Here is a 17,058-nt window from a genome sequence, read left to right as displayed (position 1 = left end):
TATGTATGAATGTATGTATGTATGTATGTGTGTATATATATATATATATATATATATATATATATATATATATATATATGTGTGTGTGTGTGTGTGTGTGTGTGTGTGTGTGTGTGTGTGTGTATGTATATATGTATACACACACACACACACACGTACAGTGTATGTATGAGAGAGAGGGAGGGAGAGAGGGGGAGGGAGAGGAGAGAGAGAAAGAGAGAGAGAGAGAGAATAGAAGAGGTTTTTAACAGGTTTCTAGCACACATAGTCAAAAAGGCTGTACAGTATATTATACTAAATATGGTAGTATTTAAAATGCTACAAGTGAGTGTTAGAATGAAAGCACAACATAGTTATCCCTCTGAAAATTTCTTCAGTTCCATCAGTTATACCAATTATATCTTATTGCTACTGATTTAAAGGTAGTGTATAGCCAAACAGCCATAAATAGTACCCTTTATTTATGTACCACAAGCATAGGTGATACCTCATAGAATTTAAACTTTAAAATCCTTATATCCCTTTTTGATTAGTGCTAGAATCCTCTCTGAACACAATTTCAAAAAGCAGCACTTGCAAGACTGATGTCAGCAGAAGTAGTTGAGACAAGAAGCATACCCTGAAATACTAATTCTATCTTTAGTATAAGTTTACATTAACAAAATCTTGCAAGTCTAAAAGTACATCTCTTGTATCTCATCTTTACAGTCCAACAAACTAGAGGGGATGTCCAGTGGTAGGATTCAAAAAATTTTACTACCCGTTTTGTGGGCGTGGCTTGGTGGTCATGGCAGGGAATGATGAGTGGTATTTGCTAGTTCTCCAAAGTACTTAAAATTTCCATTATCGGTCCTCCAGAACTGGTCAGAACCTGCTAAATAACACCTCTGGGCATGTCCCTCTGAGACATTTGCTATGCCCCCATTCCTCCTGGAAGCTCAGCTGCTCTTATCTGACCATTGCCTAGTCTATGGCTCCCTCTCTGTGCCTCCCAAGGTCATTCTCATATCCCATTACAGAGGCAGAGCTTCAAACACTACATTGTGGCCACTATGTTGACTTTTTTGACCTACCCTGCAAACATTCCTGGCTCTTTGACATACCCTTGCAAAATCAGGATCTGCCCACTTGCAGTCATTTCTTATCCATTTTTAATTATCCTTGAAGAATGTTGAGATATCCCAGTTAATTTCTCAGGTGGTCAAAACACAGCCATTGACTACTAAAATGGAACAGACAAAATATAATTATTGCTAAATTTTAAATAATGTCATTGGTTCACTGTCCATTTCTGAAAACATTTCTAATTTTGACAATAGCTCTTAATGGCTGCAGTCTGTATATCTGGAAAAAAGCCTGTTCCTAAATTTTAAATTTTAAGCTTGCTCTTGGTGCCCTTATATTCTAAAGTTAGACTTATTAGTGAACAGGGAAGGACCTGTTCCTTTCTGAATGGCTTCCTTGGTGCCAGCATTGATATATAATTCAGAACAATATGAAATGAGATCAGTTTTTAAAGGTCTTATGCAATTTCCTGTCTCATTTTTTATTTTAAATTATTTTAATTGATGGTGACAACCTGATCTTGAAGCTTGCAGATGGAAGAGGTAGAAATATATTAAGCATATAAAATAGCAAACTTCAGATAAAATATAGTTTAAAACTTCTAATAAGTTTAGTAAAATTAAAATGCAAATTTACTATATTGATGAACATTATAATTTAAGGGGAATAAAATACACAATTATATTTAGAACGAAAAAGTATCCTTTTCTATTATAATTTGACATAGGACCAGGGCATCTTTTCATGCATTTTTAAAGAACAATCTTAAATACTTAATTTATATAACCAGCTCTGCTCCAAAGTTTACATTACTTATTAATGTCCATTTTTGTCTAGGGTCCTCTGATCAAAATATTTATAATAGAATTGTTCTCATAGCATCTGCCAGTAAACTGCTAACAAGTACTTTCATAACACAGGAAATTAGCCATGCATGATGTGGTGTACATTAACTGCCTTGCTCTGGAATTACCAGTTGAAATGCAAATCAGAAATACTACCTGTATGACCTGAAAAAAGGAATACTGATTTTCATATTTTCTACCTGTACAAAACAGCAGAAAAAGAAAAACCCTCAAACTCCTTCCCAAGTAGACCAAAACTGATGACGGAGAAATTGAAATACCATATCAAATCTTAGTATAGATAAAATGTAGGATTCAAATGCAGATATTTATTACATTTTGTTTCCTATAAGAAACATGTTCCTCTGCTGCCCCCAAGTGGCTTCAGAAACCAATGTTAGAGCAGCACAAGGATGAGTCATTAAACTATAGTATTGTAACAACCAGTTTAACCATGTTTTCCTTGTCTATTAATCAGCACAAAACTATGCCAGAATTTAGGTTTACTTCAAGAATAAAATGGTGAAATGGTAATGGGTGATAATCAGAAGACCGACTTTCTAATTCTTGTTTGATGTCTGTCTTCTGTTAGAACTCCAATAGGGTTCTAGCTGATGATGGAGACAAGAAAAAATAATGAAGAACTGGTCAAGAACTCAAGTCTCCAGGATCAGGTGGACTATTGATAATGTTTAAGAACTCCCATGAAAATAGTAAAGTCCCAGAAGATTGGAAGATCATAAATATGATCTCCATCTTTTAAAACAACAAATAGAAGGTCTCAATAAACTATAGTCCTGTATGCTTGACATCTTTACTGCAAAAGGCAACATGTTTGTGAAAGTTAGGATAAGTATGATACAAATAAGAGGATCTATAATGGATTAATCAGAGATAAAGCATGCTATACTAACATTGTTTTTGACAGACTTAACAGCTTAGTAGTTCAGGGAAATGGATTGGACATAATGTAGACAAACTTCAACTAAGCCTCCAGCAGAATAGGATAAAATATGGGCTGGATTATACTGTTAGATGTAGACATAGTTAAATTAATACACCCTAAAAGCAGGGATGGGATTCAAACTTTTTAATAACCGGTTCTGTGGGTGTGGCTTAGGTGGTGGGCATGGCTTGGTGGTCATGTGACTGGATGGACATGGCTTGGCGGTCATGTTATCGGCTGGGTGTGGCCACCTCAATATCACTCACATCAAGGCACGCATCTCCTCACCTGGCCTCTCATGACTGTGGAGATGCTGCAACAGTCGTAAGTATGAAAACGGTCATAAGTCACTTTTTTCAGTGCCATTGTAACTTTGAATGCTCACTCCACACAAGCAAAGTACCAGCAAAGGAGGGGAAAAAAACTCCAGAGATGTTCCTGAGACAGGAAGTCTAGTCCTGCCAAGAATGTAATAAGGATTAACAGAGAGGCAGTTTCTGTAAGCAACACCAGAATGTTTCCTTCCTGCCTTTCTTACAGGATTAGGCAAGTAATTTCTTCTAACAACTGGTTCTCGGAACTGCTTAGAATGTTAATAACCGGTTCTAGCGAATAGGTGCAAACTGGTAGAATCCCACCCCTGCCTAAAAGTGTTCAGTAATGATTCTGGTTTAGTTTGGAAGGAGGTTATCAGGTTCCACAAGGTGCTATCTTGGGCCCTGTGCTGTCCAACATTTTTATCAATGGGGGCCTGGCCAGAGCAGAGTCCAGTGGAAAATTACTTTATGTAATCTGAAGACTTGTTCTTGTTGATGCAGTTTAAGATAGTCTTTGTCTTTTTAGTATCATCATCACACTACTGGTTCATGTTTAGGCTAAACATACTTGGAGCTTTTAATCTTTCTTCATAGGGATTAATTTTCAGACATTCACCATCTTGGTAGGTTTCTTTTGAACTTGCTCCAATTTTCCACTGTTTTTTTTTTCAAACACTGGTGTTCAGAATCTATATTCCATGTGCTACAGATGACTAGTCCAATTTTCTCCATTGGTATCTTATGGCCAGATTGACAGATTATAATTAACTCCAAGTTATTAATGCATTCTATGGCTGGTTTTGAACTTGGACCTCAACTGCATCACCATCAGCAGCTTATAATACTCTCAGGTATCAGTGCTAAAAGATTCAAAACACTTTTTACCTATACTCAATTTTTCTCCTTTCATGGAAAGAAACAAACAAATTATAAATTAATATAATTGTAAAAGATTACACAACAGAATAATCAATTTTGCTATCAGTCTGAAAGAACAAATAGTTCAGGATATTTTGTGTTCTACAGTATATGGAAAATATAAGGATCAGTCAAAACAGTTCCGCATGTCAGAAATTCCCAGTTCACATATAGATAGGTTTCAGAGGAAGAACTTTAGTTTAGGTTCTCTATGAAATTTTAAACTTCTACCATGCCAAATCAGAAGGAATATTCAAGCATAGAAGTTCCTGTTTTCTGAAGCAATGTAGTAGCATGAAGAATGTATTAATGATTTTCCTAGTCACATAAATTTAGATTGAGTGCACAACTTGAACAACTAAGTCTCCATGCAGTTCCTGAACACTCTGGATAAATCCTGAAAAACCTGTACAGAAAATGCAAGCACCTCTAATTCTGAATATATTGAAGAAAATTATGAAACACATAGAAATACAATTAAATGCAATTAAATAAAGTTATGTCTCATCCCAATGTTGTGCATACTTGGAAAGAATAGAATAGAATAGAATTCTTTATTGGCCAAGTGTGATTGGACACACAAAGAATTTGTCTTGGTGCAAATGCTCTCAGTATACATAAAAGAACAGATACAATCGTCAAGAGTCAAGAATCATAAGGTACAACACTTAATGATAGTCATAGGGTACAATAAGCAATCCCTAGAACCCCCTCCTATAGAATACAGAATAACAGACTAGAAAGGAACCTTAGATGACTTTACAGCCAACCCACTGCTAGCTTAGTCATTGTGACTTCTGTGGTTCAGAATAATAGTATAGTTCCCATGATCCCTAGTTATGAGTGCTCCTTGTCTTTTGAGATGAGAAAGAGGATTTGGCAGAAGTGGTGGTGTTTGTTTGTGAACATACAAGAAATATCCAGTAATTCTGATGGGATTATGTGGTCCTAGCTATGGAAAAATAATGTAAGGTATTATCAGCATATAATGACTTGGATGGCAACAATTGGGAGAGTGGATCCTTCAGAGGCCCCGGCCCTTAATCTCCTTGCTTCTTCCCCTACGGCCGCCTCTTTCATCGTCCGTGGTCATGACTTTACCTTCCTCAGCAAGCCAGGGCTGAGAGCTGCTGGACTCCCTGCCAGTCTGCATCTTGTTCCCCTTGTCGTGAGATGCCTGAAGCCGCTGCCTCTTTTTTCAGTGTGAGAAGCCTCCCAGCTGATGCCCCTTTGCCAGATGGAACCGAGCTGGCTGGATGGCTGGAGGCAGGCTTCTTGCGCCAAAAAACTACCAGCTCCACTTTTTGAAAGCGCCAAAAAAGAGCTTCAGTCCCGCCGCCATCGCTGCCTTGTTCTTTGTACCGGCCATGCACATGCATTCCATTGCCTGCTGCACTGGAGGGACTTGCCTGGGCAAGTACCTCCGATCCAGCGCAGCAGGCAATGGGTGCACCCTGTCGTGAAGAACAGGGTGGCGAGTCCCAGCTGCTTCTTCTTTGCCAGCCAGAACCAAGCTATTAGCCCATGCACCATCTCCTTGCAGAGGTCGTGGGATCTCACATGCAAACGTGAGGCCAGGACCTTCTGCGAGGAGATGGCGTGTGGCCGAGTCCCTCCAGCACCGTGAGATGCACATGCTCTGTGTATGCCTGAGAAGGAGAAGACTTGGGTGAACTTTTCTGCCTCCCTTCCCTTCGCTCTGCTGCTGCTCGGAAGGCAGCCGCCCCAGCCTGTCCCTTTAAGACACTGCGATGCACGGGGGGCAAAAAGGGACAGGCAGGGCACATGAGCTGCCTTACAACTCCTGGCTGAGTCTTGCTGTGTTCCCCTCCCCCACCAAGAAGCCTATAGCTGCCACCTCTTTGCTGGTAGGAAAATCTTCCAGCCGCCACTCCTGGCTTGGTTCCAGTAAAGAAGCAGCAAAAATCATGCAGGCCCACCCCATTGAGCCCGCTCCACAGGAGGGACTTGCCCAAGCAACTCCAAGCGGAGCGGCACAGCAGGCAATGGGGTGAGCTGGCATGGCCAGTGCATAGAATGCGCCAACAGCACGTTAGAGAAGTGGAGCAAAGCCAGAGGTCAGTAATTTTCATTGCAAGAAGCCTACAGCTGCTGCATGGTTTTTTTGGTGCGGCTGGAGTCCAGCCACATCGAAAAAAATGTGGCAGCTACAGGCATCTTGTGACAGGGACAAAATGTGGGCTGGCAGGGAGCCCAGCAACAACAATGGCTCAGTCCTGGCATGCCTTCTCTGGCAGCCAGCCATAGGAGGAAGGTAAGGTCACGGCCATGGGACAACAAAAGAGGGAAAATGGGATGACGCGTGTGATTGGTGAAGGGACAGCAGGCAGCAGGCAGGATTAGGCCAGGCCTTTGACAGATTAGGCCAAGGCTGCCTGGGTAGAAAATAGGTAGATAGGTATTATGCACACTTACTATAGAAGGCATAAAACAATCCAGTCAATTAGCAGTCACATCAGATAATTGTTCTGACTACCTATACACCAGTGGGGGTATTCAATTTTTTTTCTGACCTGGTTCAGTGGGCGTGGCTTGGTGGGGTCATGTGACTGAGTGGGTGTAGGTATGAGTTAGACACACTCACTCAGTCACATGACCCTCCCCCACCAAGCTACATCCACAGAACCATTAGGGGAAAAAACTGAATACCACCACTGGTGTATAGGTCATCAGAACAATTACCTGATGTGACTGCTAATTGACTGGATTGTTTTAGGCCTTCTATAGTAATTGTGCATAATAGTAGTGAATTATCAGTTTATATCCAACTTTTCCTGTCAATATCTAATGTATTGCAAAAACTCATTCACAATGAAAGATTTCTTCTAAAAAATTATTGTAGAGGAATAAAAGAAATCTATTCTCAACTGAAAGGCAAAGAAGAACTTCATAACATTCTCCCATTTAAAAGCTATGAAGAGCCATAAGCATCCCTGGGCGTATAACCTAGGTACAGTGATGGCTAACCTTTTCTGGATAGAGTGCCCAAAGCGGGCACACACAAATGCATGCACGAACCGCCAAAATGCAATGTGCACCCCACCCCTGTACGTGTGGTAGGACCCCACATGCGCCCCACCCCTCACATGTGCTCTGCACATGCACATGACCCCCTGCACGCCCCCCAACCCCACCCCACACATGCGCAGCAGAGACACGACGACCAGCTGCCCACAGAGAGGGTGCTGTGTGCCAGCCGTGGCACACGTGCCATAGGTTCGCCATCACGGACCTAGTACATAACAGGTTTGAAACTCTCTGTATTTAAAAGCATTTCTATTTTTTAAATTAAGGATTAGATAAAGAAAAGTTCCAATCGGCCATTTGTTTACACTTTGCATTACAATTTACTACCTAAACTTGTTAAAGAAAAGCATAGGGGGATCCATAAGAAAAGCCAACAACATTAAAATCGTGGGCACAAAGTCTTACTCCTTATTAACATGTTTTGTACCCAATGCACATATGTAAAACAGGCAGAACTTCAATACCAGGACACACCCACTTTTATTATTATTGACCCCCCCAGTTTTGCTTCTGGGTGCAATTCAAAGAGTTGGTTGTCACCTTTAAAGCTCTTCATGACTTGGAACCAAGTTATTTCAGAGACTGTCTCTTGCCGGTCACATCCACCCTCACATCCAACCCATTAGAGCGGGGAGGCAAGGAATGTTATGAGTCCTGTCCTGTAAGAAGATACGTCTGGCAGGACACAGAAGAAGGGCCTTTTCCATGGTGACTTCCTCCCTCTAGAATATCATCCTTTTAGAAATTAAGCTGGCCCCCACTTTGACACTCTTTTATAAGGCCCTGAAGACTTGGTTTTGTCTGGGGAACTCCTAGTGAGATGGAGCCCATCAAATGGCTTATTTGACTGTGTGTTATCAGCGGGGGTGGATGGAGTTGTTGTCTTTTATTTTTATTTCTATAATTGTTTGTATTGTTTGTAAGCTGCCTAGAGTTGCTGTGAGCAACTAGGCAGCGATATACATTTTCTAAATAAATAAATAAATAATGCCTGGATCTACCACAAATCCCCAGTTGTCTTGTATGCATTACTTTTATGCTCAGTCTTGCCATATATATATGCACAGGTAGTGCTCATCTTGCTATAATTGAGACTGAAAAAACTGTCATTAAGCAAGGCCTCACAGGACTGTACCCAATTTTTTAGCTGCGGTTGTTAATCAAATAATCATGGTCATTAAGAGAGACATCATGGGACTGTGACATGCAATGTTCCCTGCCAGCTGTCCCACTGACTTCCCCAATGGGAAAGCCAGATTCATTTAACAACCATATTCTAACTCAATAATTGCAGTGATTCACTTAACAAGTGTGGCAAGAAAGGTCATAAAATGGGACAAAACTCACCTAAAAATGTCTCACTTAGCAACATAAATGTTGAGCTCCATTGTGATCGTAAATTGAGGATTACCTGTAATTATGCAGACTGGAACTGGTCCAGAAGACCCATACATGATTTTAACTCTGCACATGTTAGTGAAGTAGGTGTTGTTCAGGAATAAGGAAGTTGTATATAGCAGCATACACCCAAATCACTTGACTTCAAGCAGTACAAGAACTGTATATCATATCTGTATTTAATTAAAACTTTATTGATGTCTGCTTATGGTTAACAATTTAAACCAAAAATGCAAAGTCATTTAGAAATGTTAATTTTTTTCCTCCTAAGGCTTTTAAAATGTTTTTGCATTTATAGTACTTCCTTAAGTCATATCTGCTTTCATTTTAAAATTTTAGGGGATGTGTCGTTTTTAAAACAAGAATCCCAAATCTTTGATATCAAGCCTATATGAGTTCTTAAATACGATTCTGAATTAAAATCAATTTGACTTTCTTATTAATATATTTTATTTACTATTTGAAAAAAATTGTTGCACACTTACAGAAATATAGGTTCTTAATATGCTTTAGAACTTCTCTATCTGTACAATGAATTTACAAGTAATCAACATTTTGTCTTAACTCCTTTACTATTTTAAATTAAAACCATAATTCACTGTTCCTTATTTAATTGAAAATCTGATTAAGAAACACAAATCCATTCGAGGATTAAATATACCCATTACTTCAAACATTTCCTACTTCAGTGCAAAATAAGGATTTAAAAGGATGTCTTTCAGAAGAATTTTTTATGTTTTTATTGATAAGAACTAGAACTTGAATACAGTAAGAAGTGTCAAAATTTCATACAAATAATTCAAAACAGAATCTGATTGTTCGTGTTTTCTTAATAGCATTGAAACATCCTAAACTTCTTTATAAAAAATGCTACAATATAGGAAACAAAATTATATTTTTCAATAGACATGTTTCAAAGCAATGAGGTGATTCAGTTCACAATTATTACTGTATGCTACCATGATTTGATATTTTAAAATATGTATCATTTATATATCATACATGTTTAGAAATCTCTGTATTTTTCAAACATAAAAAACCATTAAGAATGTGCAATAGCAACTTCCTGACATGTCCTACCTGGAAAGAGTGAAGGTCTTTTCTTAGGGCGTCTCGGATGGATGAGTTCTAAATTCCTAATATTTCTTTGATACTTTCCTTTAACGTCATTTCTGAGGAGTTCCAATGGTAGACTATTCCGTCTTAATTTATAATCAGCTTGGTATGAAGTTAATTGACACTTAATTGTAAAATGAAGATTATTGTCACCAATTGCCATTGCAGCACATATATTAAAACCACTACTCAAATTTCTGGAAATAAAACAACTATGGAAGCAGAGCTGCAGATCAATCAAATCTCTTTTACTGATGAAAAGCAGTCACCAACCATTTTTAATGCTTAGCCCAGCATTTGTTCGGTAAGTTCAGCAAGTGTGAATAGACATGGACAGAACTGAGTGTAGAATTACCACCAAGTCCCTCCTTTTAAAAGTCAAGTACCTCAGGGGAGGAGGCATAACAAAATCATTAATGCAAAAAGAGACATGCAGATTACTGACAAGGTTACTGACTAAGCTCATCAACTCCCATTACGCAGGGTAAAAAAAATGGTTTTGAAAGACTGTGATAATTCATGCTTCACTGTTCATGTTTCTCTGCTTAGTGACAGATCAAACACAGAGACATGTCTCAGTAAATAGAGGAGCTCTGCAATTTAGTATGTTCTGTTATTTGTTTAAAGATCAGATGTGAGCAAAACATTTCATTTAACGTGTATAACTGAACAATGTAGCTGTTTTCAATCTACTGCTTTCAAGATGGTTTGGGCCACAAGTTCCATAATGCCACCCAATACTGAATTTATTTAATGAGAATGATTGGATTAATAATCCCACAGGTTAGAATAAGTCAAGTTAGAGAAGATGGCAGGATATTATTTATTTTGAGAATGTTAACTGTTTGACACCTATACATATATTCAGGATTTATAACAGATTTCAAATCTGCAAACCTTGAATAGGAGTATTTTTCTATAATAACTTAATACGTGAATAAAAAAATACATTATTGCAATTTATTAGGTTAAATTCATGTTAAATCTAATGAAATCATATGTACAACTTGTTATTGTATCATTTTATGAATTTCAATATGTTTATGTTAAATAAAATTAAGTTCTTCTCTCCGACATTCTGCATTTCTGTAAAGACATACCATCCTTTATCTAGATTGCCTCCTGAAGCTATTGATAAAGTGGAGATGCTGAGCTAAACTTTATTTTTTTTAAAATCATGCAGGTGTTGCAGATAGCAAAAGAGTTACTTTATTTCTATGCAGTATTATAAAAACAACCCTGTTAATACTCTTAAATTCTTCAAAAGATACACAAAACCTTTGTTTAAGGAAATCTTACATTAATTCAGTTTCTATCCTTGTTTTCATCCATTTTTCGGCATAGTCAACAAACTCCCTAGATACCCTGGGGCAAGTTCTTCAGTTAATTGAAGTACAGATGGTAAAGTTTCAACAAGCTTTGTTTACACAGCTAAAACTTGAATAACTGCTGCACAGCTTTGTAAACATGTTTACACCTGGACGATTTTTCTGTTTTTCTACTTCCCCTTTCTTACTTCTTGCTTCTGATTTAAGCTCTCCTAAAGCAAGTCTCTTTTTTACAATTAAACAGATAAATTGATATAATATCATTCAAATCTTCCCCTCAAAGCTGAAATCTAAATAGAGTTTTGGGTTTAAGTGTGAATCTTCTTGCAAGCTAAATAAAGTGATAACTTATATAGCTCTTGACCTTTTTCTAAAATATAGTTGGTTTTTTATGTGTGGAATTATATGTCCAGCTATATATTATGATGCATTTTTCTTCAGTTTGGATTTATTTATTACTGCCTGCCTTAAACCTTTATTTTTGAATAGGTGCAGTTCAGATAAATAGAAATATCAAAATCCAAAATGCCAGTGTTTGAATGTTTTAGTTGTAAATTTCCCTAGTACACAGCGAAGGACCATAAATGCCAACCAGTTATTTGACCATAATCCAATATACGGTCTCCTATGTCTTTGGTAAAGATATTTTCCAATCCTAGGAAATATGAATGTCCAAGAGCCTAGTAAACCATGAATTATGAATAACTCTATTCCATGCAGAATTCAATATGTCTAATGCAGTAATTCATAAAATTAGTGGTTAGCACAGTATAAACTGCAGTGGACTTGCTGATTTAGAAAGGGAAAAGATGTCTGTGTATACTTAAGGATAATTTATTTGGCTCTGATCCTGCACTCTCAGGTAATAAAAAAGAAACTCCACCTCACCTTCTGGGTTTGGTCATATGTCCCTTTAGTCATTTTTTCTGTAGGCTAAACATACTCAGATCTTTTAATCATTTCTCACAGAGACCCTTCACCAAGAGCTGTGATGGTGCAGTGATTAGAATGCAGCATTGCAGGCAAAGCTCTGCTCACTGCCAGGAATTTGATCCTGACCGGCTCAAAGTTGACTCAGTTTTCCATCCTTCTGTGATGGGTAAAATAATGTTTTAGATTGTTCAGGCAATATGCTGAAAATGCAAACCACTTAAAGAGTGCTGTAAAGCACTATGAAGCAGTATATAAGTCTTAAGTGCTGTTGCTATTTTTATCTTTGGAGTTTTCATCTGACTTTACTCCTTGAATCTATGCTCTTGTTAATACATTTCAATATAGTATTTGCTTTTTTAGCCACACTGTTGGCTCATGTGATTGGCAAGAACACCCAGATTATGTACTAATGTAAAACCAGATCATCCTATCCTATGCTCATGTCTTAAATTTCCTTACCAACCTGAAGAATGTTATTTCTGTCATCATTCCAGCCCACTGTTCAGGCAAATCTAGATCTTTTTGAATATTATCTTTTTTGTCTACAGTGTTAGCTAAACTTATTTATTAATCAAATTTATATGTTCACCTGGAAAGTTGACTCTGGGCAGCATAAAACAATTAATATAAAACAATCATTACCCACAGCTATTATATAGAAGTTATTAAAAAATTAAAAAAGAATTAAAAAAGAAAATTATAATAAACAGGACAATGTTGATAATAATAGAATCTCCTCACGGATTCAACCCATCTCCTCAAGTTCCAAATAGTTCTGGCATAACCAGATCAGAGCTGGTATTCAGCAGGTTCTGACCAGTTCTGAGAACCGGTAGTGGAAATTTTGAGTAGTTTGGAGAACCAGCAAATATCACCTCTGACTGGCCCCGCCCCCATCTATTCTCTGCCTCCTGAGTCCCAGCTGATCAGCTGGGTCCTCTTTTGTTGCCTTGCACAGGAGAACAGAGCTGGAAAGCAGGTTAGTGGGGTAGGAGGGAATGGGATTTTGCAGTAACCCACCCCCAGGAGTGGGGTGGGAATGGGGATTTTACAGTATTCTTCCCCTGCCATGCCCACCAAGCCACACCACGCCCACCAAGCCATGCCCACAGAACCGGTAGTAAAATTTGAATCCTACCACAGAACCAGATCTTGAAGACCTTCAAAAAGCTCAAGAGTTATGAGGCTGATCCATCTCTGGAGGGTGGAGGGAAAGGATTCCATAATATAGGCACCATAGCAGAAAAGGGCCACTGTCTAGGCCTGGCCAAATGTAATACCCAAGACAACAGAACGCAGAACATGCTAATTCTACTAAATCTGGTAGGATGGGTAGATGAAATTGAGAAGGGTGATCCCTCAAATAACCTAAAGCTATGTAGGACTTTAAAGGTGAACCCCAGCACTTTAAACTGGACCTGGAAGCAAACAATGCAGCTCCTAAAGTGTAACATGCACTCTACAAGTAACACATAACAGCTTGTACCACTGCATTTTTCAGATGCCACTGAATTTTCTAGGTACTCTTTTGGAGCAGCCTATGTAAAGTACATTGTAGGGCCTCTTAATCCAGGAATGGGTGCAACTGGTGCACAATATGAAGTTGTAGAAAGACCTTCCTAGTCATAACCACCTACTCCTTGGGAGTTGTGAGTCTCGGAAGACACCTAGATTGTACACAGGGTTTTTTGGGATAGCACAATCCATTTAGCACCTGAGACAGTATAGTCCTAGAATAGAGGGACTTTAAACCCCAGATCTCTTAGTCTTGCCAGGATTCAGTTGAAGCCTGTTATTCCCCATCCAGACCTTCACAGTCTCCCGACATCAGGATAGGGTATACAGAGCATTGCTTAATCTACTAGGGACAGACATATATATTTGGATATCATTGGAATATTGATGATACCTTACCCTATGGTGATGGAGAAGCTCACCCAAGTTTCATGTAAATGTTAAATAGAAGGAAAGCACTGACCCCAGCAGCACCCCACACCAGAGGGTTCAAAGGCAGGGTATTTCTACTTGGCAATGATATATATCTATGATATATATCTATTTTATACTGTTTTAAATTATATTTAATTTGTTTTTACATTTTATGATGTACATTGCCCTGAGTCACCTGGGGAGCTAGGCAGCTATAGAAATCAAATAAATAAAATCTCTCCTTTCCAAACTACTGGAATTGATTCTGGGGAAAGGAGGTGAACCACCACAACACCATGCTGCCCACCTAAAACCCTCTGAGTCAATCCAGAATAATACCATTGTTAATGGTATCAAAAGCCACCGAGAGGTCAAGTAAGGCAAGGATAGAGTCTGCACATGTAATAAGTGTGCTGTCATTGATAGACCTGCTGAACAACTCAGGGTCCAAGGCAATATCCTGTGGCACTCTTGATTTCATCCCCTAAGTTAAAGTGGGGCCAATTTTGGGGGGCAGTTTTTTTTAATCTGCAGGTTCAACTAAGAGTAGTATCATACAGCCCATATTTATTTTATGGAGACTATAATGAAACACTTTCTCAAAAGTTTGCAACATATACTCTATATAAAACCATACTAGTCTATTAAATTAAATAAGACACAATCTGAAACTAATTTGTGAAAAACCTACACTGGCTCTTCTTAATTTTCCTATTCTTTCTCACCATAAGCATGTTGCTTGATATTCTCTACAAAGACATTGCTTATATAAACATCAAATTGACAGGTCTGCAGTTTTATTTCTTTTTGAATATAGGAATAATATTTTCTCTGCTCCAATTTCCTGGGGCTTCACCAGTCCTCCAGAAAATCTTGAAGATTGCCATTAGGTTTCTTAGATAATCTCTGCTAGTCCTTCTGTGACTATGATGAAATACATCTGACCTTAAGTTACCTGAATAAATTTCAATTAGTTAAATTCTCTCTTATTTTCTCTTTATGTATCCTAAGCTGAAGTTCCTTCATTTTCCCAGTAGAATAACAATGACCTAGTTGAGCTCCATTTTCCCTCTGAGAGAAAACAAGTGCAAAATAAGATCTAATCTCAAGTTACCACTTCACTACTTTCTCTTATAATAGACTTACACCCTCTTTGGCTTTCTTTTTATTTCATTCCAAACAGCATTTTTTTGTTGTTGGTTTTGCTGTCTCTGGCTATTTGAAAGACAAATCATCAGATTTAGAAAAGCTCTATTTATATTTTCTGCCTGGAGAAGAGGCCTAGAAAAAACTCTCATCATGATATCACTTTTGTTTCTCTCTCTTTTTATTTTTACTTAAATATTTTCAACATAATTTATTGAAAAATTAAGCTTTATAGGAGATGCTATGATAATTTGTTGAAAAATTAAACTTTATAGGAGATACTATAATAAGTGAAATGTTCTGATAACTTGATTTAATATTATTCCCACAATATTCTTGAAGAAAACCAAAACTAAATTTGAAAATAATAATTCTGCCATTCAGCTTCTCCAATGAATCCATTCAAAGGGATTTATTCGGTAGTTTTTTAAACCACAGCACTAGTTCAAATCTAACTAATGCTAATTTCGACATAACAAAGGCACTCCACTCCACCCTTTCTTATACCACAGTGCTTCTCCAATTGCTTGGGGCCAAGCTTTTAAAACATTACCTTACAACTATATCAAATATTATTGTACATATGCATGCTTCAACAGGTTCCCTATATAAAGGAAAGAATCATTCAAAAGCACTGGGGAAAAAGTAACTATATTTTGGAATGCTAAAATGTTTTTCCAATGGGACAATGAAAAGAAGGATTTCCATTTCAGCAACAGGGACCAACATTGACAAGTAGGAAATAAAAAATTAGTTGATACAAAGTTCAAAATCATACTATTGTTTGTTTGGTTTGAGTTTAATATACTGTGTAAATCATGATTTATGTATTAACATAGTGTGTGAATCCAATTAACTGTCATTTATTCAATAAATAATGTTTAAGCAAAACTTTTGGCTTCGTACAATATGTGAAAAAGCTCTATATGCCTTTGCATTTTCTTTCACGTTAGAAATTCTATTGACAGGGAGTTTCAGTGAACATAATGCTGTTGAAAGAGCACTCTAACGCACTCGATTTGATCTTTTCTGACAGGTTCTTCTTGCAGCTTATATTTCTTTGCATTTTATTTTGTTTTAGTCTTGGGTGTGACATAGGATTGCTGAATTATTCCTCTCTTAACTGGCCAAGAACAAACTTTGACTTTTAACTCTAGCTTATGCTTCATTTATTATGAGTAGAAGAAAACAAGGATCCTATTTCACAAATAATGCTAAACAAAGAATACGCAATCATTGTCTTTGCCTGCCTGCTAACAGGAAAAATCGAATGGGATTATTCAAGCAGAATGTATTGCTCACCCTTTAAAAATTATGATATTCTGATGTATGCATATACTGTCAGTGTAAAAACCTCTAATGATCATGTAAAATTTAAGAAGAAAAAAATTGAAATCTTTGCCCTATTTTCCCAAACTATTTTGCACTGAGCTTAATTCTCCCTCTCTCTCTCTCTCTCTCTCACTCACTCACTCACTCACCCCTCCCTTTGAGTCACTTCTTTTGATTCCTGCAAAGTCCCTGCAATTTTCTTTGGAAGTGATTTGCAATTGTCTACTTCCTAGGGCTGAGACAGTGTGACTGGCCAAAGGTCACCCAGCTGGTTTTGTGCCTAAGCTAGGATTAAAACTCATGGTCTATCAGTTTCTAGCCTGATACCTTAAGCACTGCACCATTATTAGTATTTTCCTGTTGTTCATAATAGTCTGATTTTTAATAATTTGGGCAGTTTGGGTCTTTTGGATGAAATCTAACAAATTAAATGTTGATGAGAAGAACTTTAGAAGTAATAATTACTAAATGATACAACAAAAACAATATTTTTCCCAAAGAAAATAAAATAAAAATAGTTTGAAGAACCATACATTTTCCATCATAATCTACTTACAAATTTCAATAAATTTAATTACTTATTTCTAAATAAGTGTGCACAGTACTATATACTTTATCAATGGCATTGATTAGTTGTCAAATTATTTACATGTGTTAAATAAAAAGCTGTAACATTTACTCAGTTTAGTAGATAGCTTATTATCAGAAAACATGACAAATATTGATTTACAGGAATA

At 37.4% G+C, this 17,058-nt stretch overlaps 1 protein-coding gene across 7 annotated transcripts in view; it reads right to left on the bottom strand.

Annotated features, from left to right (window-relative positions):
• Positions 1–17,058, bottom strand: part of FRY (FRY microtubule binding protein) — a 184,696-nt gene that overhangs the window by 146,349 nt on the left and 21,289 nt on the right. For 4 of the 7 annotated variants that reach the window (XM_026708917.2, XM_026708919.2, XM_087937233.1 and 1 more), the window contains exon 1: positions 9,618–10,002. The exons of the other annotated variants lie outside the window; for them this stretch is intronic. In XM_026708917.2, the coding sequence (XP_026564702.1) occupies positions 9,618–9,816 (199 nt within the window). In that variant the 5' untranslated portion in view covers positions 9,817–10,002. Of the gene's footprint in view, positions 1–9,617; positions 10,003–17,058 lie in introns of those variants that run through there. 7 annotated transcript variants of the gene reach the window in all.

The sequence above is a fragment of the Pseudonaja textilis genome, chromosome 7, assembly GCF_049901715.1.
Source record: "Pseudonaja textilis isolate UNSWEBS1 chromosome 7, rPseTex1.2, whole genome shotgun sequence".
NCBI lineage: Eukaryota > Metazoa > Chordata > Lepidosauria > Squamata > Elapidae > Pseudonaja > Pseudonaja textilis.
The sequence above is the reverse complement of the archived record's forward strand: the minus strand, read 5'-3'. Positions and strand labels throughout refer to the sequence as shown.